We start from the raw sequence: 25,076 nt of genomic DNA, 5'->3' as shown, positions 1-25,076 counted from the left end.
AGAGAGAGAAAACACGAGAGGCTGGTGAGGAAACAACTGCTTATAACGTAAGTGGGACAGAAAATTGTTTTGTGGCCGTTTCAACGCCATTAAATGGTGCTCGCTGTAAGCGTTGCCAAATTGCTGTGGTGTAAGAGGAATAAAACACACACAGCGTGTGCTCATACAGGAAAATAATCAGCACACCGCACCACCCTGTCGTGTTTTATTCCTTATGTCGTGTAATACTAGCCTACATCGCCACACAACCATGACAATACAGTCCATTTGGTCAATAAGTAGACGTCACTACGCGTTCGAATCCTTCGAGTCACTCGCAAAGAATCGATTCGCTAGTGAATCACTCATCACTAGAGGGCACATTGCGGAGTTGAACACACAGCCAGGCGGGGATTCCGAGCATGAGCACTTCAGTGCAGACTTAAACAGAGTAAGGACTGAATTTTTTTTTTGGACTCTGCTGACACACCGCTGGACCAGACGACTTCTTACGGACACGAAACCTGACCCCTCGGTATCAGAGGACGGAGCGCGTTTTCCACACGCAGGTAACAAGGCGCCGAACCGAGCCGAGCCGAGCCGAGCAGCTGGTATGAGAACCGATGCCAGGTGTTGTTAATATGCCAAGTGAATTTGGGCGGGTTTTTTTGTTGTTGTTGTTTTTTTCTTCTTCAACCACTGCGTAAAACGACCCAGAAGCGCCATAGCTGCTTGATTTTTTTTAGGCGACGTCCAAAAACAGCATATCATACAAGACGCACTATTTAGTTGAGTAGTATGCGGATTGGGACGCAGCCACAGGCAGTGGTCAATTGTCATGGTAACCGAGAAAGCTTCATTCGGGGCTCTCTAACTCTGTATTTACCTCAGGTCTCAGGTGGAGTACAATTTCGTTAAAGTATTTACTACGACACTGTGTATTTTCATCTTGCTTTGCATTGTTATCCAGTGTGCGCATTTATTTATTTATTTATTTATTTATTTATTATTCGCACATTTTATTTCTTAAAGGTGATATAGTCGAATTTTTCCCCATGTGTTTCCTGTATAAATAATATGGAATAAATGTATTACGTGTAAAAAAAAAAAAACCCAAAAAAAACAACAACAACGTTTTAACCCGTTACGTTATCAAAAGTTTATTAACTTGCTGAAAAAAAGCCACTGTTTTACGGTCCGGAAAGCTTGTTTGTGTTTTACGTCATTTTATAGACGCTATATGAACCAATTAAGAATCTGGGGGCGGAGCTTCGTGTTAAATAAATGAAGCTCACTGTTCAAGACCTAATCTTGATATATCTCAGTTAATGTACATTTAAAGAGCGTTTACAATGACGGCACTGACATAACCGCGTAAATAAACGACTTTATTGCTTGCTAACTTTCTTTCAGCTCTTTAAAAGTTTATAACTGAAGCAGAAGTATTCAGAAATTCCTTGTGACTTTTTTTTTTTTTTTTGGTCAAAGGAGCTATTTATATGTTTAGTAAAATGCTAAAAATTTCACCCAGAGCAGACAAAATAAAGCAAAATTGCTAAAGGGGTCTAAAAAAAAAAAAAAAAAGTATCAACAAAGTTGACAAATTGCAATAACGACAAAAAAAAAAAGGGTTTAAAAATTAAAGTATAATAAATTGTCTAATATTTGGTACTGTTACAATCAAGACATACCTTATGTATAAGTTTAAACTTGGTTCTGGTTAGTTTTAATAATATACAGTAAGTTGTATTGGAAAACTATTTGTTTTTGGGGGAGGGGTTTACGTTTAAAATGCCAACACACTACAAACCTTTTTAAACCTCCTAAGGCGTGTTATCCAGTAACTACTTGGACGTTATTCAAGGTGTTTGGTCGATTTATGGGGGGAAAATGAGTATATTAAGGTGATTGTAGTTCGTAAGATCAGTGCCTCGTAGACGTGCGTTTATTAGGAGTAAAAGATGAACGGGAGATTCAGTAGAGAAACAAAAGTAAGGGTCGAGCACAAGGGCTGTTTTGTTTCCTTTCCGTAAATCACCGTGTCTGTGGATTCTGGACAACGATTATTGTTGTCATGAGGTTTCCTGTGGCTTCAGTCAATAAGAATAGGCTGTAAAGGTCAGAGTCAAAAGGTTACTGGGAGGCTGCTGGGCGTTAGTGCTGCTGCTGCTGTTGGTTCAGGTGAAGGAGAGGAAAGAAAAACAACAACGAGCAAGAGGATTTGTCTTAAAATGGAAATTGGTTGTGATTGATGTTTATCTCGGGCGTGGGATTAAGTTAGTGGCTAAATCACGTCCATCCGTTGGATTTAACGTCGCCGACGTTCCAGAAACTAGGGGTCATGACCTCGGTCTGGTTTCTGTATTCCAAAACAATGTGAAATGTCACTCCTAAAAAAAAAAAAAAAAAAACCCGAAACAGACGAACTGCTAACGGGAGGCTGTTTGGGGAGGGAAAGTGTTTTTGTTTTGACCTTTCAGGGATGAATCAGAGTCAGCGTCAGAGCTGGATGTGCAGTCTGTTAGTAATCACCTCTCTTTTAGAACGTGAGAGCGAAACGAACTTCCCGTCTCTGTCCCGGAGTCGATGCGTGTTTGCGTCCCAAACCCTCGATCTCCCCGTCCATCTTGTTTACTACAAAAACAATGCAAATGTACATGCTAATATGGAGAAATTGTTTTTGAAGGCGAACGTGCGACACTTTCAGCGCCATCTCCACGTATCTTTCGTTTTTGTTTGTTTTTTTCCGCACAGGAAAGTGGCACTTAACGGGTTTTTAATGGTGCGCTAACCGAAAAGCCGTGGTCTCGGGCTGATTGCGTGAAGTGTGAGGTTTGTGAAAGTGTGAGAATGACTCACTCGTGGTGTTGATGGTCGCTCGGAAAATGTAAATGACCCCATCATCTCTTGTTTTATGCTTGGGAATAGTGCCATAGAGAGAGAGAGAGAGAGAGAGAGAGAGAGAGAGAGAGAGAGAGAGAGATGTGAAAGAGGAAAACAATGCCCGGCAATTCTCACCTCAGAATCATGCCAATGATTCCACTTCTGTCGAGTCTCCTTTACACACAGGAAGACAAACCGTGCATAAATACAAGCTAGTTTGTGCCCACACTGACTGAGGTGTATACGGTGTTCAAACTGGTCTGTCATATAGCAGATAACGAGTACAGACGGCTTGGGGGGGGGGGGGGCGGGAGATCTTCTTGAACAAAGGAAATATAGCAACATTAAACCTTAACAGCTTCTTGGAATATAGAGTAATGGACCGACGTGTGCATGATTGCTTTACTATTAATAATTTATCGCTTGCTGGATTTGTGCTCCAGTCCCAGGCAAAGATGCAGGCCAGATAAATTAAGCACGCCACCCTTACCGTCATCACCCATTTAAAAACGGCAGCTGCGAAATATCTGTGCCAGGCAGTGGCATCCACCGAGCGTTCCCACAAGAAGCTCGGCCTTCAAACCTTTCATTTAAACCCACGCTCCTCGTTTTTTGAAACGCCGCCCAAGCGGCTCGCTGCTCACTTCAATCCTTTTGTTTTTACGGCGTCAGAAAGATCAGCGCGGTCTCCTATAAGGTGCCGTCGTTTTAAAAAAAAAGGTCACGCGTATAATAGTTTAAACCTCTAAAAGGGAAAGGTGCTGATTACGAGAAACATGAACCTGTTACTTTTGTAGCATGGGATTTTTAATTGAATACAATCACTGCCAGAGTGGATCTACGACTTCCTTCCGTATATAGGTGTCTAATGAGGTGTCAGGGGGATAAAAAAAAGGGGGGGGTCACTGAGTTTGATTAAAACACCAAGTGGGTTTCAGGAGTCGTGAATTTTAGCCGTATTTTTTAAACAAGACATGGAGAAAGAAGGGGGGGGGTATAAGAGAGGTCCAGCTAAGTGAAATGCCACTCATTCCTGTTGAGTCAAGTCGCGAAGGTGAGTGCCTTGTCTGTGTAAAGCTGAAGGATTGATGCATGAACCTGTCTGCCGGAGAATTCAAAGTCCAAGGCCGTTGCAGCGCCAGCCTATTACCAGCACTGTCCTTCATAACTTCTTAGCTCGGCCGTCCTTTTGGGAACCTTCAAAGCCGAGGCAAGGACACATCGTCTGGTGCAGTAAGCTGTGGCGGGAAGAGATTTACGTAATGACCCGACTTATACGCTCGTGTGTGTGTGTGTGTGTGAGACTGTACACACGTACACTCCTGGGCCTCCTGGGACATGACGAAAGAGCCGTTCTTTAAAAGCTTTCCTCTAAAATTGCAATTAACTCGAGGATTTTTGAGGATTTCTGAATGAGCGAGGGGGAAAATAGTGCAATTTCCCCGTATGCCGTTTGTGAGGTAGAACTTTTGTTGGTGAGATAAGGAGAAGGGATCTGAAATAAAGATGGTCTTTGTGTCATGGAGAGGAGAGGCGAAGAGCTGTGACTTTTTTTTTTTTTTTAATGTATTTTTATTTTATAGCTTTTCATTGCGGTCATCCATAGCATCACGTCATACAGGATTTACGATCGATCCACTTAAAGAATCCTACGGTTATGATTAGAAGTGAGCTCCGTAATAATAACAACGTGTGTTAAATATTCCTGTTAATAATAACCGTTTGTTTGCGCTCCATCCATACGGATATATATCAGCTGTTTACGGACTCTCTACTTCCACTTCCCTAAAGATCAGATTAGCGAAAGTGACTTCTCTCTTTGTCGTCTTCTCATATTTGCGCTTGAGGGACACCGAGTCGTTCCCCAGTTCGGTCTCTGCTTTTGTCACCGTCCCAGTTAACTTGCTAGTCTCGTCACATCCGCCGTCTTCCGCAGAGCTGAGAAACTTGGCGTTCTTGAAAACGCGGCCTCTATAAGCCTTTCCAGGCACATGAAAAAGCTGCGAGGGATGAAGTTGTCTCACTTCCTAAAGCTGACTGACACCAAGCTCCTGCTGTCGGAGCACAAAAGCCTCCGCTCAGGGGTTAAAGTGAACTGCGCTGTTGCCCGGCAACAAGGGACACCTCTCCAGCACCGATAGATGGCGGAGAGCGGATATCTTTCCGCGGGTCTCAGCCGGCGCCGATGAAGTCTCGCCACATATTCCTCCTTTGTGCATGCTGAAGAGGAATTCGCTCACACTGGGGCATGTGGTTACGAACGCGCACGCGCAGCGCACCACGCTGCTTATTTTGGCGTCGCTTTTCTCCCAAGCTGTTTCAGCCAGCCGTGATTTTGGCTCAGCGCTCAGCGCGACGTATCGCTCATCCTTGCTCCGTGACTACTTTCCTTGCATCCCAATTAGCAGGCCGAGTGGAACGAGTTAGAGCTCCTACAGAGGGCCGGGAGACGTCCTTGGGCGCCGTGGGAAGATAAACGCGCCCCTCTCGTCCCAGCGAGCCACTTCATGCTTCTCAAGGCTAAGCCACGGGTAGAGAGTAGGCATTACGACTAACCCGACCTTGACCAAAGAATAACCGTCTAAAACAAAGTTCAATCATGTGACCTCGCTCCTCACACAGAACCCGTGCTGGACTTTATGTAACTCTCTTGTTGGAAGAGTCGTCGTCTAGCGATAAGGCGGTTTGTTATCAGCCTGGTCATAAGGTTACGAGCACTGTAACCCGTGTCGAGCCTTTGGATCTTTTATAATGTTGTTGTTGTTATTATCGGGAGCAGGAGCGGCGTGGTTGTGATTGTGAGAATCGCTTCGTTTAATTCTACACCAACGTCAAATGCAGAGAAAATACAGAAGGAAATTTCTCTCTTGGATTATTTAGACGTCCCCCCCCCCCCCCCTTCTTTTTCAGAAGCATAAACAGAATCAATTAATTAATCTTGGCAGATGTAACTAGACTAGAGGCACATTTTGTAACGCCATTTCCTCTTTAACGGGCACTTGTTTCCCGTAGCAACCATAACAAAACCATCTTAGATGTACTGGTACCCAACTGAGGTAATTTCTTGCTACTTAAGGACCATTTTCATTGGGCTGAGATTGGGTCTGAAGATTGAAATACTGGGCACATTCGGTGAAACAAAATGCCTGAATTAGTTAATTACTCTGGAGGAGCTGAACATGTGACGTGATGTGATGCACGGAGACGAAACCGTGCGCTTAAATGTGCTAATGTGCCGCTTGTGTAACCATGTTTACATGGCTGAGTTACCAAAGCCAGACGACTTAACCCGAGCCCCCCCCCCCGCTTCCATTCAGGGCTGACTTTCACGCTCTCACCAAGGCAGGGCCTGACCTAAATACATTTAAATGGGTTTAATAAGGTCAATGAGCAGTGATTCAACAGCTTATGAATGCCTTTCATAAGCGGCGTGATAGATGTTGGAGACGAGCTTGGGGTTTGATAACCGAGCCACAGAGATGCTGGTCACAAATCAAATGCGGTTTACCCGAGCAACTCTATGGTCAAAAGTCTGTGGACACCTAACCATCACACCCGTGTGGTTCTTCGCCAGACGTTTGCCACAAGGTTAGAGGCACGCGGCCGTCTAGAATGTCTTTTGTTACTCGTTATTACCGCAAAGGAGGAGTATATCTGGAACGCGATGTTCAACAAGCACGTACGGGTCCGACGGTCAGGTGTCCGCAAACTTTCGGCCACGCCGTGTATTTCTCCACGGTGCTTTTGACGCTTTGACGGGACCCAGGATAGAAATTCAGATCAAGGTGAAGGCGCTTCCTTTCTCTTCCAGACCTCTCTAACCACATAGCATTGCACATCGTTTCATATGTACAGCATGCATTATGCATGTCGGAGGAAGGAACATGGGTTGTTGTGCCAATGCCGCGACCAGGATCGATATCTGACCATCATTACAGGGATCACACAGAGGATCGTCGCAGGGGGCGAGAGAGCTCGCATTATCGGCAAACATCTCTCGCGCGCTCTCTCTCTCTCTCTCTCTCTCTCTCTCTCTCTCTCTCTCTCTCTCTCTCTCTGCAAAAGCAACATACGCAAACACGTCTGTCTCTCTCTCTCTCTCTCTCTCTCTCTCTCTCTCTCTCTCTCTCTCTGTGTGAAAGCAACACGCTCAGCCCGAGAAGTGCTGGGGATTTGGAAGGTAGTGTATGTGTACCGTACACCAGACGTTAATGAGTAAACCTGTCTGTCCGTTACGATGGGCATTTCTACGTCCCAGAATCCGGCGCTGATGCATTCTTCACTTTGCTTATGGAGCTCTTCCCAAGCTGGCAGGATGAACAGAATATGGAAAAAGGGGATGAAACGATTGGGCTGCCTGAGTTGAGCTGTGAATCCTGTTTAATTAATTATGAAGCCTGATAAGGGCTTCATATTTCTGTGAGCATGTTCTCGGCGCACTGGGGTTAATGAAGGTAGTCTTTTCTGTCTCGCTGTCTCTCCAATTTTTCATCTCTCTCTCCCTCTCTCTCTCTCACTCGGATTCTCTCCACTCTCTCCTTTTTCCCCCCCCGCTCTCCTCGAGGTGCCTGATCAAGACTCTGCAATGCTCTTCACATGCTGTCATAGAAAAAAACCCACACTCTCACAGAGGGAAAAGTGGGTCATGGCGACCTATTTTTCTCACAGTTCACGGAGGCAGAGGGTGGCAGAGCTGTCGTCAGTCAGATGGGGAGCAGGGCCTCGTCTCCAGACGCAGCTACATGGAAGTGGGTCAGCAGCAAAGGCTACATCTTGTAAACGACTTGTCGTATTCTGCAGGAGCTTCAAATGAACCGTAAATTATATGCCCCGAGTCGTGCGTGGAGGTCCTTCCTTTTTTTTTTTCCTTCCCTAGTCCATTATACGCGAGCACACCAAAGCCCCGCAGAAATACTCGCTGATAAAATATATAATGCTTCTCTTAGCTTCCTTTTTTTTTCTTTTTTCATTCCACTCCTAGTGCAAGTTTAACCGAACAAAAGCAGACCAAAAATAACCTCCTAAGTTTGCACTCTATGTGCAATATGTGCTACTCAGCTGATCCCAACGTTGGACGGTTTCCCAGTTCAAGTCCGACCGAGTTGTTTTAAATCGTTGTACAGAATACATCATTGCCCTATTTAAGGTTCGCAAAAACAAGAGTGGGTCATTTTAAGTATAGCCTGTTAACTCTTAAGCTTATTAACACGTCAGGAGAAGACTTTCCGAAATATACGAGACCGAGGACTGGACTTTGGAATTTTTCAGAGCCTTATCCTTGGCACCGTGAGTCTTAATGACGCCGTGCACTATTTGATCGGTGAAATTCCTGCTCCTTCTTATTTCTCCAGGTTGTCCGAGCAGTATAGCATTAGTGAAGGGACTTTGACCCGGTGTGTGTTTGCGTGCGCGTGTGTTTTAGTGCTTGAATTATACTGAAGTGTGACTTGCAGGTCGTAGTGCAGAAGCACCCACAAGCACTTTGGCTAATGGAACCCGACTCGGCTTGTGTTGAAAGGGTGCTATATTTACACAGGTGTGCAAGGCCCTCAAATGAAATGACACGTAACACACATCAGGCTGGAGTGGGGTTATATGCTGAGGATTAGCATCTTGTTTGCCTCCATCGCCCAAAAAAAAAAAAAGAAAGAAAGAGAGAGAGAGATCTGTTGTTACACGCTGTAAAAGAACCTGAAGTCTGACTCATTTCAGCACAAAGATCATTTCCATTAACTAAGGCTCAGAAATGTGATCAAGCCCAGGCCTTCTCGGAAACCGTCATCGGAAGAACGGAGCAGATGGTTTCCAGCAGGACCGCAGAACCCAGGCGACAGCATTACAGTCAGGAAAGGTCAGTCGACATAGCCGGCAGAATGGACTCCGACCCTGCGAGATCTCCCACCAAGAACACGCATCCTGTCCACGCTTCTGATGAAACGCCTCGTTTCTCCTTTCATGCTTCAGCAGCGAAGACATGGAGGACGTTCCAAATATTTGTTTAATACTCTGAACCTTGGCTTGGCATGCTGGTGCTTCCAAGGGCACCGCATTTGCCTAGTGATAACATTCTCATCATTCTTCAGAACCTACTTGCAGTAGAGTGTTTTGTTTTGGTTTTTTTTTTTTATGGTAAATTATCAGCTGCTTGGAAACGTGAGGCATCCCAGTAGATCGCCACACCACCGATCTGAGGCTCAGTTCATGAAATACCTTTATCGTTCCTCTCCTCCTTGTTCCAGGCGTACTCGTTCTTCTGCAAATCGTGTTGAAGCTTATTTCCAGGCTTACCGTATTCCGAGGTAGGGTCGTGGCTACAAGGGTAAGCTCGTTATTATTCTCCGACAAGGCAAACGAGTGTTTCTTAATGGTCCTTGTATTCTTACTGGTAAGACATATGTATATGTTTTCGTTCAGTAGAGAACGGGATATCTTCATCGAAGTAGTCTCACTGGCATCTTGAGACGAATCAGAATCCACACCCGCAGTGGCACCAGCGCCATCCGGAATCATGCCGATTGCACCCATCCCCCCCCCAACCCCCCCCCCCCATCCCACCCCACACAAAGCCTCCACCCACACTGAATTAGTGGGAATTTGTGTTGGAGGTTAAAAATAAACCAGTCAGACCTTTTGAAATTCTGCCGGTATCTCAGAGTTCACTCGTAAGGTTAGAGATCCAGCGTTCTGATAACACCGTTCCCACTGGAGGGAGTTATGGGGGGGAGGGGGGAGGGGGGGGGGCGGCGCAGCCGTGCAGCCGTGCAGATTGGAAGAGCGAGACACTGAAGGAGATTTGAGATGTCTATCAGACGGCATGAAAGGTTTTTGTCTTGCAGATCCAGTTCAAGGACGCCTGCAGGCAAGGCAGCTTGTGTCATGCTGGCGATGCCGCTCAAGGTCACACACACACACACACACACACACACATAGTTGCCCGTGACATTCAGGAACAACAGGAAATGGGGGGAGGGGAGGAGAAGAGGGGCACTGTAAAATCCATCATTCCCCCCTTTCCCCCCCCCTGTGCAGACGGGAAAAGGGGATTTAACCCCCTCAGTGGCGCAGGGCTCCAGGTCCAGATCTGCGGTTTTGTACGGCACAGTAACCTTTGTTTCTGTGATAAAAGACTGCCTCCCACTCTCTGTCTGGCAAATGTGAAAGGAGCCAAGGCGGCTTTGTAGTGCCAGAGTGTGTGTGTGTGTGTGTGTGTGTGTGTGTGTGTGTGTGTGTGGGCGGGTGGGTGTTAACTTGGAAGAAGTAGACAAGAGCACAAGGAGAGGTCTTAAAGTTATTTAAAGAGACAAGCATTGAAATTTGCTCGCCACGGTGGCCCCCTCTCCAGCTCGACTTCACGACTGTCTAAACGGTCCCCCGTCGTTTCTTCTTAATTCCTCCTTGCGTTTATCCTTCACGCAGCTTCTCGCAACTCAGCAGAGATTTTCATCAAGTCCGTCGTCAGCACCTACAGCGACGGCGTAGCGCCGTTCGGCTTTTTCAGACATCGGTCTGATTACGACAGAAGTTTGCAGACAAAAGCCTAAATCGGCTTGTCAGAAAGCAGCAATAACACGCTACACGGGCTGTCACCCCTGAAGACATGCGTGACCCAGCTGTGAAGAAAACGTTTGAGATTGAGCTGTTCGGAAGAACACGCGTCATCCAGAAGACACGCTGTCCCTGAGCAGTTGATGAGTAACCGAACGTCCTCTAATCTAACGAAGTATCCGTTCCAAGACGAACCAAACGTTCTAGCAATTTGTAACTGTTTTTTTTTTGTTGTTTTGTTTTGTTTTGTTCCTTCAGGATGGATTTGAAGGGCTTGGAACCTGAAGCAACTACTCTGGATTATTTCCATGTTCAAATCTGGGTTGTTTTTTTCTGGGCTTCTTTTTCTCCAGCTGCTTGATTAAACGGTGGAAGTGGACCCTTAGAGATCGATCCTCCAGACCGTAAATCTTCCGCAGGCTGCCCTCCAACTCGTTCCCTTTCATTTTTATAGATTAGCTTTCCCATTACTCAAAACAGATGTGTTTGGAGATGATGGATTGTCTGGATACAGCAAATTTGTCAGCAAATTGATATACGCCGCATCCTCGGATGCACCGGCGAGGTAGTGTTTCTTCTTAAGGTTTCCCTGGGACGCAACGTCTCGACTTTACCGACAAGTACTAGTTTTCCCGTTGAGCTTGTGTAACGTCTTGCTCTTGATGGGCTTCATGTAGGCTACGGATGGTTTCTGGATGGTTTTCGAAGACCAGGCTTTAAGAACAAGCCCATGAACGGTAAACCAGTCGACAAAGTCGTACAGTTTTGAACTTGAAGCACCCTGACGTTCTTGAGATAAGCTTCGGATCCCGCTGCAACCCTGACCCAGATAAACTGGTTGTAATAGTGAGTGAGCAGACTTCTAGCCTGTTTGGTTAAGACACTAAATCTTATTCCTTTAATGTTTTAGTTGGGGGGGGGGGGGGTGAGGGGGGTGTTTTTTCTGAGTTTTGCCTAAATTATTCATCACAGGAAAAAGAACAAGAGAAGCAGATATACTGTGCAGCATAAATATTCCCCCGTCCTTGGGAAGAAACCCACCGTGTCGGTCTTGTGCCAAAGCAAACAGTGTGTTATTCTTCTTACATTCTGGCCTGGTGGTGAGAAGAAGAGAAGCAGGCCGGATCCGGGTTAGTAGGGGCAGAGCCCTGGCCGTAATTGGCACCCGCAGCTGCGCAGACGCTTGACAGAGGGACGGTTTTGTGCAGGCTCCGGTTTGTGTGACAGCTGCCTAATTGGGCATTCTCCCCTCGCAGCACGGCTGCTGACGAATAGAGGAGGATTACAGATGAGGGCACGGAGACCTGCACGACCTTCACCGCCAGCTCAAAGGAGGAGGGAGGGCCCTCTAGGGTGGGGTAGGAGGGGGGTCACCGGAGGATGAGGTCATGAGAAGGTGGAGGTTCTTGCCAGGTGGCAGATGACAGTGTCACATGACAACGGGCTGATGTCAGTGTGTCAAGGGCACTGCTGTCATTGCAGGCTCTCTCTCTCTCTCTCACACACACGCACACACGCACTGTCCCATAGTCTTTCATTTGTTCTGGGTGTTTATTCTGCCTTCACAGCCGCTGGCTGTCTTCACACATCAGCACAGAGTGTGAGAGCAGAAGATGGCAGTTTCCTGAGTGTGGTGATGTTGAGTTCCTGCCTCTCTCTCTCTCTCTCTCTCTCTCTCTCTCTCTCTCTCTCTCTCTTTCTCTTTCTGTCTCTCTGAAACTCCCCCCTTTTCCCTCTGGTACCGCTTCCTCTCAGCTGCATGCGAGACTGCCAAGGTGAGGTTGTGTCCTCTTGTTAGGAGCGATTAATGGAACTCGTTATGTACATAATGAAATATTCCTGCTGATGCAAAAGGTGCTATTGACTCTCACTCATCACCTTCTGTATTGCTGAGCGAGGAAGATGCAGCCGCTAATACATGAGCGTTCTCAGCATTATCGATACGAGCCACCAAACAGGGATGCTAGTCCGTGGCTCGTATCGCTAATGCAACCGATTATTATTATTATTATTATTATTATGATTTTTTTTTTTTTTTTGTACTTTTTAAACGTTCACTACGTAAACATTTACACTGCGGCGCTTTTGAATTCTCGAATCCGATTGGTCAGAACGTGTCGAGTGGGATAAAAGTCACACTCGGTCCTCTCTAATGTGACGATCGTTTCCTTAAAAAGAGGAAAACCAACGAGACCGGTGAAGGTGTGGCGGCTGGGAGGGTTTTGCCTCTGCTGTGAACACAAGTGGCAAGTTGTTCCGCAGCATTAAATGGATAAAACGTACGCGTCGTTCTATGAGCGATTTAAAAATGTCGGCTGATCACCAGCGGACTGCGGAGTATAAGAGGAATGAAGCACTTCAACAAGTTCGGTCGCACGTCTGTCCACATCACACCACCCTGCAGTTGATTATTTTACCATAACAGCATGTCCCCAAGCGTATTAATCCTTAGATAATATGAAAAACCGGCACATATACTAGCAGACCTAGTGTTTGTTGATGGAATATATGAGGTAGGTCTTGGATTGTATGCCACTTTCACCGGTGGCGTAGAAATCGTAAACATTTGGCCCGTCATTGATTTGATCGCAAGATCCATCCAACAATGCAATAGGAAGGAGGCACGTTTTAATGCCCGTCCGAACACGTTGGTGTATCGTAAGACGATAGACCAGAACAAGCTAGCGGGCGGGAAAGAAGTAAGAATCACAGATGTTCAGTGGTACTGTGTGTGACAGACGTTCCTGTCAGGCTCCAGTTCGCCTCTCCAATTTCTCGCCCGAGGTGTGTGTGCTGCATGCCTAATGAACGTCATTTTAATGTCTCACAGCAGCGACGACGGCTCCGTGCAGCTGCGAGACACTCGAGAGAGTCAAAGTTTGTCCAATAATATCTATCGCAGCTGAGACGGAGTGCCGTTTGCCGTGAGGGCGTGCGAACGTGAGCGTGGACATACAAGAGCGTTTACTACAAGAGAAGCGAGGCTGTGTGCGAGGTTACCACAGATTAAACTGTAACCTTGTGGTATAATGGGTGTAGCTTTGTGCTGTCTGAGACCTCTAATCCTGTGCCCTGGTACACGTGGCCTTGATTAGCAGCAGAACAAAACAACATGCCCTCCTTTACCACTGGCACCGGTCGAAATGCATAAATACGTGGGCGAGGATAAACGGAGATATGAGGATGGCGAGTGTGAGAGTGTTTGAATGCGTGTGCGTGTGTGTGTGTGTGTGTGTGTGTTGGAGAGAGATCATTAGCATTCAGCCAAAGTAGCCTTGTCAGTAGGGAAAATTGATCGGCACACTTTACCTGTGTTCTGCGTTCACAGCTCGGCAAAAAGGTAGCGCTACTACTTCTTGTTCAATTAGATCACAAGATATGAGCGCCGTCCGAGTGAGTTTCACTGTTGGGATGATAGAATTATGTTTTTTTAAAATAATATCGATGTATTCAAAGGCAAAAAAATATATATATATATATCTCTCTCTATATATATCCCAAGATCTGATGTTCTACGTTGTCGTCGAATGCAAGTTTAGCAAAAAAATAAATAAATTGGTGTAAATATACACAGATTAAAAATTTCTCATAATGTTTTAAATTAAATATCAGTTTTTGAATTAAATAAACACTTATAAAGAGTATGGAGTTGTTGTTGTTGTTATTATTATTATTATTATTATTATTATTATTATTATTATTATTATATGTTAGTGGTGTGTATCGTGCATGTTGTACACTACGTAGGTTCTGTAACACTATGTAGTGCGCATGCACAGTAACTAGCCATTTTTAGCCAAATTACGCCTAGGTGTGGGTGTGTGTTTTTGTGTATGGTGTCCTGAGATGGACTGGTGTCTCTTCCTGGGATGAGCTCCAGATCCCTGACCAGGATAAAGCGCTTCCTGAAGATGAAAGAATGATCGAAAAACTTACTTTGTTTGTTTTTCTAATGGAATTTTCCTGTACTACACGGTTCACTGTTGACGTGGTCGTACTAAGTGTGGTCTACGATACATCTCCGGGGTCAGGTGGTATAGAAAGTGGTGCGGCGTGCCATCTTGGGGAGTTTATGCATGGTTTTTGGGACGGAGCCCGAGTTCAAGATCAGTTTGGATAACTGGGGTGTTATAGGGACGGAGGTGATGGATGGACCTGGACTTGGCAGGCTGAATTTCAACAGAACTGAGTAATAGGTAGGTGTGTGTGTGTGTGTGTGATTGCTCAGTCTCAGATGAAGTAATGGAGTCTGGAGGAGTCCGAGCTTCAGTGATTAGACTTGGAGTGTGTGTGTGTGTGTGTGTGTGTGTGTGTGAGAGAGCGAGGAAGAGAGAGCAGTTTCAAATGAAGTCTGGAGGAGTCTAAACTCTAGTGATTAGAACAGAGGAGGCGTGTGGGAGGAACGGCTAATCACATTTCGGAGGTCTGGCATTTCATTGGCTGCTTCTCAATGCCACACTTGCCAGCTGGCTCGATGCTACCTGAGGCTGGCTCGAGGAGGTTACACACAATCGTTTTGTTTTTTAATAGGTTAAGTGCACTTAACTGATTAGAGACGTAGCTCACGCTCGTATATATAACGCCCGCGCGCACGTCAGGAACAGATGCCTGCCGTTCAATCTTTCCGCCGCTAATGGATACTCGTTCTTTCGTTCAAACCGCGACTCAACCGGGGCGTATTCCAGAGACGTTCTCGGCTCGTCCCCGCGACACATCCGTCACGCTATAAATCAAACATCCAGTCAGATCAGCAACATTCATTTTATGTCATAGAGTAGTGCAGACAGGCATACACAACTCCAGCGATCAGCCTTGACTATTCTCAGCCTTTCTAGATAAAACCGTAGGTGATCCATCATCTCGTACATATCTGTCCCTTAAGAGCACCTTGTGAAATGAATATTTAATCGAGACAGACGTGGATTTATTGCATTGCTACGACGGCCTTTTTGGACAGAACTCACCTTTTAACCACCTTTTAAACCACCTTTGTTCAGTCCGAACGCCGTCGAGTATCTCGAGTGGAGATCGAATCCATCTGATTGATCTGCAAGATTTTTTTTTTTTTTAACGGAATGGGAATATCTGAAATTCAAACCGGAAACACGGCATTATTTACGTTTAGGTAGAAAAGTCAGGAAGGCGATGTCCGGTGTCTTCATGACTGAGTGATCTTTTTACGTTGCCGAGTTTATGACGAGGAGAATCAAGAAGAACGTTGGTCTGAGTGAAGTTATGTAGGTCAGGGATGGATGTGGTTCGGAGCTGTAACGTGGGATAGTAATGAACACGGTGTGGCAAAGGGTTTAGGTAATAGTGTGTGTGTTTGTGTGCGTACGGGCGAGTTAGTAGAAGTGCCTCTTTGAAAATAGGTCAGTTCGGTCTAGATTTATAACCATTAATAACCGAGTACAAGTTCCTGTGTACATAAATCATGGATTTTCCTAACCAGATTAACTTCCCTTCGGCGATCCTACAGATTTTTATTCCCAAGTGGTTACTTTTTCCGAAAGTAAGAATCCCAGGTATAGTAGCAGCCATCTTGTGATGGTGAAGTTGATTTTCAGCGACGCTCTAGCCGTGTGTGGCGTAACTGAACCTGCGAGATAGTCCTCGCCGCTGAAACCGAACGTACATATCGTTGTACAACATGAAGCAACACGTTGAACACGCAGCCTGAAATCCCCAGGGTTGGACTTTTTGTTCTGCAAGCATGAGTACTTGGGCTCTGAAAAAGAACGTATTCCTCTGTGTTTCGTTAATCAGAGTAACCCGATCAGGAAGGAGAGTCCTCACCGTCTAATATTGGTATATTGACGATTTGGTAGATTTTCAGATCGTCTCGGAAATTCTTCTATCGTCGAGATTTAATACGAAGCCTGATAAAATGTCTTTATTTGTCACGGGCTTCCCAAGGCGATGTTCGGTCTGGTATTAAAGTTTCCCAAATTTCTACAATTGTGTTGGGTCAGCTCGCAGGCCTGTTGTTTTATTTAATCTCACCGAGCGGTATTAAATTTACAAATGCCTAACCAAAGGAGCCCCATAGAGTAGCTGGCGCAACCCCAGCCTCAGATAACATCATCGAAAAGTGTTTAGCCTTGGGTGCCTCCTTTAGATTCCTTTAACCTTGACTTACCATTTAATGCGGCACACTCGTCTGCCAGCCCCATGTCCGATATTAGTGATATACACAGCCAGGGCCGCGTTGTCACTTTTTATTAACACTGAGCGCTTTGCATGGGCACCAGCTGTTGCATCAACGTGAGAGTCTGGAAACGACCTTGACTTCCACCACGAATCACATGGCTTTTTTTTTTTTTTTCCTCTCCCTTTCCCCCCCCCTTCTCTTTTTCGATTTCGGACACATTTTAAATAGCTTAAATGGATTAGAGTTTTTTGACAACGGAAGTAATTTATTATCCCTTTTTTCGGGAGAAGAGAGCATGCTGCAATTAATCTTGTACTCCTCATGTTGAACGATGGAGACTGGCTTTTAGATATCCAACCCCTGACATTTGCATCAGGTCCAGCCTTCGCAGCACAGACCATTTTCTCCCCAACTCGGAGCTGGAAATTGCCTCCCCGCCACTGATAATGTTGTGACCTTCCTGTTCTTGGTGTCTCAGAAAGTGAGGAAAGGCACCCCGCGATGATAAAGCATTCGCGCCTGCCGCTGCTTTTCTCTTGCCACTGGCGAGTCGAAATCACTTAAAATGCTGTTGGGTGTTATTGGTTGACATTGTCAGAGATAAAGGATAATTACTTGGAGGCTGGGAAGGAGACGGAGACAGACACGGCGAGACGGAGAGAGAGAAAGAGACACTGTTGCCCTTTATGTCCAGCATGGTGGGGCGTGGAAATCCACGGCCCGGTGTGAGAGGTCAAGTTTAGTAGGTATTTCAGGTATTACACCCATTTCCCTGTCCTTAGCCACACACCAGATCCTATTGAGTTTCACACTGCCATAATGGGGCTTTGTCCTCGCAGGTATTTCCATACGCTGGCCTACGCGACATAAATTCAGTCTTCACACGGCCCTTTCAGAAGCACTCGCATCTTTCCTGGTAAAACACATGTCTGGTGCAATTTGATCTGGTTTAATCTGGTTTTAATCCTGCTCTGGAAAGGGCTTGGGGTTCATATATTTTCTTTCTTTAATCTGTTTTGCTTCTGACTGTATTTTCTCCACTTGGTTAAAATCCAATTTTCTTTCTTTCTACTTTAAAAAAAATATATATAAATACCCTGCTAACCTGAGTGCAAAAATAAATCAAGCATGTTTATTGGCCTTCAGCATTACAGTGCTGTTTTTTATAACCCGAGATAAGCCAGTGGCAAGGAAATAGTCTTAATCCTGCCCGTTAAGATTAGTCCGAGATGTCAGATGGTCCGGTGTCTTTTGTTGCTGTCAAATTTGGGTCATTGGCTTAGGATAGCACTGTAACTGAGACCGGTGGCCTCGTCTGAAATAATTCATTAACCAGGTTTCCTCTCCGCTGTGCTTGTTGTTTTTCAGCCTTGAACTTGTTGACTAACCTTTCAAATTCGATGTAATTTGCATGTGATTTAAATGTGTGGTCCTAGAAGAAGACTCAGCCAAGGTTAGCCTTAACTGACCAGGCTAAACCCAGTTTTGCACAAAAAAAAAAAGAAAGGGAAATAAGAGCACTACGTTTGTTTTTTTTTTTGTTTTGTTTTTTTTGTTGCTGCCACGGGTTCTAATCAAGACTCTTTCTCGTGAGCTTGTTCCGTGAGAAACATTACGCTGATGCCGGAGGCAGGAAGATTTGAAGGATAAGACAACTGAACGGCTCATGGGGAAAGGTGGAGTGTTCTGTATTAATTAACCTTTGTGGCTGTGGTCCTGACAGTAGGGAAGTGAGGGCTGTTTGTGGAGCCAGAGCTGACAGGGTTCACGTCCAGGGTCTCCGAGCACACAGCACACCGGCAGTGTCATGCTATTTGACAGAGCGTGAGGTCTGATGCTGTAGCTCCGCCGAGCCACATCCTGGCAGGTGCACCAGGTCTCTCCGTATCTCCTCCCACTCCTGCTCTTTTACACCTGCCAGCTTTCGCCAAGTGTTAAGAGACCGATGATGGGCGGCTTCAATCCGAACGAGCTTTCACACCTACGGGCTCCGGTAACGCCAGACGGAACGCATTAGCGCTAAACACGCACTCGGTGCGTGTCAGAAAGGAGATGCACTTTGTGTTTTAATCTCACCTGCTACGTGTTCTTGCTTTAACACTTATCCTATCCTAGTGAGACACCTCACATGAAGATGTCAAGTCTCTTTTAGGGAGAGCTATCCAATTGAGTTGACAAGGTGTGTGTGTGTGTGAGTGTGAGGGGGAAAAAGGTAGCTATACGTCATGGCATTTACTAGCTCGTGTATGTGCTGTGTACATGAATTCGGTGTGACACTGGCTTCCGAGGGAAGTGACAGCTAAGAAGGAAGTATGGCAGAGGGGACTGACCTCTGAATCTGCTGGACACTCAGGGACTGCCACACAGCCACAGTGCGAGATAGGAAGATAGCTGCAGGCGAGATCACACTGCATATTGCTGGGATTCATATCTCCCTTGTACTGCCAGGTCGAGTGAGCAAGAGCAGTTAACACGGCCACGGAGTTGCATCACTTAGACAGGGCTTTTTTCTCGTCTTCCCCACAGCGCGCGCGATACTGAATATCGGACAACAGGGAAAGTCTACTGTGCCTCTAATGCAAAGCATAGTCCGTGGCCATCATGGTCGCAGTGAGTTTTAGACCATTCCCAGTACACCCTGTCAGCATTTAAATAGCTACAGGTCAAAGTGACCCTTTTTGCACTGGTCCAGATCCACTCCTCTCGCTCGGATCCTGTGGTAAGGTCAGCTCTTTGCTTATTGCCTGCCTCTATCACCATGCAGGAGAGAATCGCGCGAGCCGTGCTTTGAGCGCGTGTGTGGGGATAATCCGCGGAAATTCTCCAACTGATGAGCAGCGCAGTGCTCGAAAGCCCTTCACGCATGAGAGCAAGCAGAGAGACATTTCTCGAGAGGTTTGCTGGAAGTGTCATAGCAGGACGTGACAACGCATAGAGTGGGCTTTGCTTGGATTTACTGACATAATTCATGTAATCTATAGCATCCTGCTGTTTTTCCCCCGAGTTGATCCGCTGCATGCTGCCTATGGGGAATACTCTGATCTTTTTTTTCTTTTTTTTGATAAATTGTTACACTAAGCATGTTTTGACTGTAGTTAATTATGTATGTTTTTCATCAAACATGCATATATGAAATAGAATGTATTAAATCAAGTGTCGGTCGGAGAGCTTTTTTCTTCATCTTCTTCTGCTGCTTCTTCTTCTTCTTTTTAATTCCAGAAGTAAACTGAAGGGTTAGGGTAGGACGCTGCATGAGCTCGGCTTGAATGCGTGATATGTAACAGACTCTCAGTCGTGTGCTGTCATGTAGAACTTCCCCTCATACTCTTCTCTGTTTGCTCCCTCTGCTGCAGGTTCTCGTGTGGCCCAGTCTGAGAGCACAAGAGCAGAACGACAACACGGAGCCCCTGGGACCTTGTGACAGACATCCAAAGTATTCAGCGGCATGGAACGCTTCACCGGGATAGTAGCGAAGAGGATTCGCTGAGTCCTCCCTGGCTGTGCGTCTATGCTGGAAAAAGTTGGCTTGTCGCAGACCTACAGAAAGGAATTCCAGCTGAGTCGATGTGTGATGGAATTTCTAACATCCAGTGCTTCAGTCTGTCAAACTTAAAAGAGGACGTATCGGGTCCCCCTTTAGGAATTAGGGCTCTTCATCTATGGCACAACAATCGAGAAGACATTTTCAGTAGTCGTCAACAACCACACAAGGCGTGCCTACTATTGAACATGACTTATGGGGAGGAACCTGGCCCTGAGACACACCAGGATTCTGCTGTTTTAACGTATCTGGAAGGTTTACTAATGCATCCGGTTGCATCTGGGCCTGGTGCCACGGCAACAAGGAGACCGGAGGCTGGCGGCAACAATGGCGAGGCGGGAAACCAAGGGACCAGAGGCATTCAGATACCCAATCACGGCTCTAGCCCTCCAGGAGCGGCTTCCCAGCACCTTAAAAAGGCCAGACTGTTGCGTTCGGGAACCTGGAGTGAGATAGACAACCAGAAAAAAGACCTTGCTGCAGCGCAGGTGAACGGACAGGGCAAAGAGCACCATAGAATAAGTCTGGATAATTCTGCACAGGGAGAGAGCACGCTGCTGGCCTCTCTGCTCCAGTCCTTCAGCTCGCGACTGCAGACAGTAGCCATGTCACAGAACATTACTCAGAGTCACAAACAGCTAGATGGAGAGAGCAGCGACAGATCACCAACTGACAAGGACACCTTACAGGGCTACTGTACAGCCTCCAGCCACCTCAAAGGCCTGATAAGGAAAAACAAGCAACAGAGCCACAACACTGTGCCTTACAGTCGTCGCAGCAGCCAAGACCGTTGCTCTCAGTCTCCTCGTTCGTCACAGAGCTCAGTGCCTGACAGAGTATCCTGTGCAGAGAGATTGAAGGCTGTGGCCAGTCTCGTAAAGAGCCGATCTAGTCCCGCTCCTTCTCCTAAACCCAGTGTGGCCTGCAGTCAGTTAGCATTGCTGCTCTCCAGCGAAGCCCATCTGCAGCAATATTCTCAAGAACAGGCCTTAAAAGCACAACTGTGTGGCCGATCAGCCAGCGAGAGACTGGCAGCCATGGCGACGCAGCAAACTAAAGACAATAGACCACCCAGCATGGGAGAGTCTGTATTTGCTCCAGACATGTTGAGCCCTTTTAACACTCTAAACGGAACACTCCCCTCGCCAACATTAAATTCCAGCCAGAGAAGCCCTTCTTTGAACCTAGGCCAAAGTGCGCCCAGCGGCTCCCCTCGGCCCTCTCCTCACACCCCTAAAGAGAAGCGTCCATTTGACAGGCACAGCAGCCGGCCCCCACAGAACTGCAGCAGCTTGCTTCTGCTCCTCCTTAACAACCACAACTCCCAAAAGCATCTCACTAAGAACGGCCACCTGGAAGATGACTTCACCGCTCCTCCTAGCCAAGCCTCCTCTCATCAGTCTGACAGCGAGTATTCCAACCCGGAAAACAGCTTGACCAAAGACAGCAGTGACGCAGAGAGCTGCTACTCCAGTTGCTCCCCTATTGACCTCTCCACGAGGAGCCGAGTTTCCAGCCAAAAGTCAGAGCCCCCCTCCTCAGCCTCGTCTTTAGACAAGCTCACAGAGACGCTTATAAGCAAGTGGAAGACAGAGACTCTCAGGGCAAAGGTCCCTGAAGCCAGGGAGTTGGAAATGATCCCAGACATGACATCCCATCATAAGGTTACCCTCATGCAGTTACTGTTGGATCGCAGAAATAATGAGATGGTAAACAAAATCGCACCTCTTCCTGATTTGCCGGATGACGCCACCCTTCGAAAAGCGACCGTAAGTCCACTTAACCGGCTTGGAACACTGGAGGAGAGCAGAACGCAGAACCCTTTTGACCAACTGATGGGCAGAGGTCTGTCCACATCTTCCCTCAGCGGAGATACAAGCAAGACTCCTTCTCCTTACTCTTATTCTTCACCCCTTGTTCAGTCCAGTCCTCTGAACCTGTGTAAGTCTAAACAGCACGCCAGTGAAAAGTTAGTGGAACCTGCTTTCACAGCCAGTAAGCTATTACAAAATCTGGCTCAGTGTGGTTTGCAGAGTGTATCCCCCTCACCCCCTCTGCAAGCGTGCAGGCCACCGAGCAAACGGCAAAGCCCGGAGCCTGACCTAGACAGATCTCAGACTCTTCTGGATAGGGTTGCTGTTCCGATAAAAAGGAACCAAACCCCTTTATTTGAACCACCTCCTGCCACTTTCTCACCCTTTACCGGACCAGAGCGCTCACCTCCGGCACCGACACAAATTGAAAACCTCCTGGAGAGACGGACCGTACTGCAGCTGCTGCTTGGCTCTGCTTCCCACAAGGAGAAATCTACTGAGAGGAGAAGCACAGAGGTGGCTACGGGAGTCCATGAGAAGCCTCCAGGGGCTTATTTTCTATGCGACAGCTCAAACGGGCCGTCGTTGAACGCCATGGTCAAAACAGAGCCAAGAGACGAGGGTCTTCTCTCGGACGGCTCTGACGATGCTGGACGGCATTGTAGATCGGGGCGTGAAAGTCAAAGCCCCATCGTCGAAGCACACAGCAACGTTAAAGAAGAAGCTAAATATGGGCTTCTCAGCCAGCTCTTGAAACAGAAGACAACTACATATCATTCGAGTCCACGCACAGAGCAGATCGTGAGCACAGTGAAAGAGGAGCAACAAGATTATCAGGTGCCTCTTCCTAAAAAGAGGAAACTTTGCTTGGAGTTGGCTGAACACCTGAGTAAAGAACTTTGCCAGAGACCGTTGGATACTGTGAGTGAGTGTCTGGTGTCTGGAACACCCGAGGCCCACAATAGCAGAAGGCTGCCAAGCCCGAAAGAAGAGGACTTGTTCATCAAGAGTCCTGCGAGTAAAGTTCCCACGAGAGACAGCCAAAGCTTCAATGTTTTGAAGCAGCTCCTTTTGTCAGACAACTGTCTGAAGGAGTTATCTCCGCCCCGGGGGATCCCTAGTCCCTTACTCCCTCAGGCAAACTGCAAAGCCAACGAGAGCTTCAGTCAGCCCAGTTACAATCATGAACTTGTGAACTTTCCATGGTTTCCCCAGACTCTTAACTCAGGGCCTGGTCGTTTTAATCCACTCTCCTCCTCGCCGGTAAACGGCATCCAGGGATCCGCTTGGGATAAGGCCTCCTCCCCCAGACCCAGTCCCAAATCTGTGAAGAAAGAAACACAAAGCTCACAAAGATGGACACTTTCTGGGGAGGATAAATGTGAATCCAGCTCGGATTCTCCACCTCTAATGAGGTCTAATCCTATACTGTACTACATGCTCCAGAGGAGAAACAGTCAGCTCAGAAAAGAGGTGGAGGATCACGCGCAAAGGACGCACTGCGGGGTTACAGTGAAAGTAGAGCCATGTGCCAATAATCGGTACTATGACGCCAGACTAAGTACGATTTCTCCAGTTCAGATACAAAGACAAGGCATCGAAGGCGAACACCTTAGTGGGCTGTTAGAAAAACCATAGATCCGAACTGCCAAAGAACGAAACGGACACCTTTCTGTTTTGTTTTCGTTTCATAACAAACCACGAACTATGTATCCCTGACCACTTTTTCTTTCACGTTAACGAATGCCGTATAACAGCGACACAACGGTCATACATTACAGACTGAGCGTGTTACGTTTACGCCACTCGACGCGTCACGTTTCTTTCCGACCGACGTTTGTACAGGTCCTGTTTCAGTGCGGTTCGTTCTCCTTTTTTTTACATTATAAAACGTTTTCTAAAAAGAGCATCCTAGATATACTATCAACGACTCCAAAAAACGTCACCGTCGCATTAAGTCTCATATTTATTTCCGCACACGTCCCGCTTTTCCGAAGCACAAAGTTCTATTAGATGCGTGAGTGCCATCCGAGCATCACATCACAATAAAGGACAATAAAATTAACGGAACTCTTTACGAACGATCAGGTACGTCTCGTGTCGTTCTACCTGAACGATTGTACCACGACTTCTATCCTAGTAGGAACGACGATGACAATACACCCCCCCCCCCCCCCCCCACACACACACACACACACACACACACACACACACACGTCGAATTGATTTACAATGCTTTAATTTACACATCAGGAATGGATCTGTAGGTGTTGTTGGGTATTTGGCATGAATAAAGAAAACGCGTATTTTTTAGACGTCAAATGATCTTTTTACAGTTTTGTATCGTTCATTGTTTTGTACTTTATATTCACGTATATGTAGCAGTTCACAGACTTGCGGTGTCGAATGAAAAAATTTGCCCCAAAGATGTGAGTACATGTTCATGAACTTTCTGTTTCCTACACACACATTCAATCATAGAAGGATAGCATGTGAAGCTGAGAGCCTACTGTGAAAGAAAAAAAAAGTTTGCTCCATCGTCCAATTAAGTATGAACTTTAAAAAAAAAAAAAAAAAAATCATCATACAATCTATTTTATTCCTTCCTGTGTATGCAGAGACATTTGGATTTGACAAATTTGTGTAAATAGTGCTTTCATGATGAAATATGACTATTTTGTATTGTTGAAAAAGCCCTAGTTTTTATCATCTTGGATTGTAAATATAATATCTGTCTAATAATGTACATAAAATTACAGAAAATGAGACCTTTTTTTTTTGCATGTCTCTATGTTGTGAGCTAACGATAATCTTTGGATCTTTGTTCTGCAAGCCGTCGTGTTACGTCTGATCTCTACACTGCTGCCTGTTGCATGCACATGCATGGGAAGCACCTGCGTATCAGTACCTGCAATGGGAAATGTCAAGTCTTAAACCAATTTTTTTTTTTGGGGGGGGGGGGGGGTTGTTGGTTTGTTTGGGGGTTTTTTTTAATTTTTTATTTTTATCACAAATAGACGATTATCTAAAGCATCGAATCTGATGAGACAAACATACATTGGTTTGTTTAGGGGGGGGGGGGTTGTTTGTTTCGTTTCTTCGTGTGGATTCCTGTTCTGTTACTCTTTAAATCATTTCTCTAAGGTGGATTCACGTCATGCTG

At 46.3% G+C, this 25,076-nt stretch overlaps 1 protein-coding gene across 3 annotated transcripts; it reads left to right on the top strand.

The window, feature by feature from the left end:
* Positions 1-378: 378 nt before the first annotated feature.
* Positions 379-24,862, top strand: nrip1b (nuclear receptor interacting protein 1b). Of its 3 annotated transcripts, none has more exons than XM_053645342.1 (2): positions 379-548; positions 19,912-24,862. In XM_053645342.1, the coding sequence occupies exon 2, from the start codon at positions 20,123-20,125 to the stop codon at positions 23,549-23,551; it is 3,429 nt and encodes a 1,142-aa protein (XP_053501317.1). In that variant the 5' UTR covers positions 379-548; positions 19,912-20,122; the 3' UTR covers positions 23,552-24,862. The 3 variants fall into 3 exon arrangements, with proteins under 3 accessions (XP_053501317.1, XP_053501318.1, XP_053501319.1); XM_053645343.1 differs by having other exon boundaries at positions 379-590; XM_053645344.1 differs by lacking the exon at positions 379-548 and adding an exon at positions 600-877.
* Positions 24,863-25,076: the final 214 nt, after the last annotated feature.

This window comes from Ictalurus furcatus, chromosome 16 (assembly GCF_023375685.1).
Source record: "Ictalurus furcatus strain D&B chromosome 16, Billie_1.0, whole genome shotgun sequence".
Taxonomy (NCBI): Eukaryota; Metazoa; Chordata; class Actinopteri; order Siluriformes; family Ictaluridae; genus Ictalurus; species Ictalurus furcatus.
Note: the sequence above shows the minus strand (reverse complement) of the source record. Positions and strands in the feature narration are given on the sequence as shown.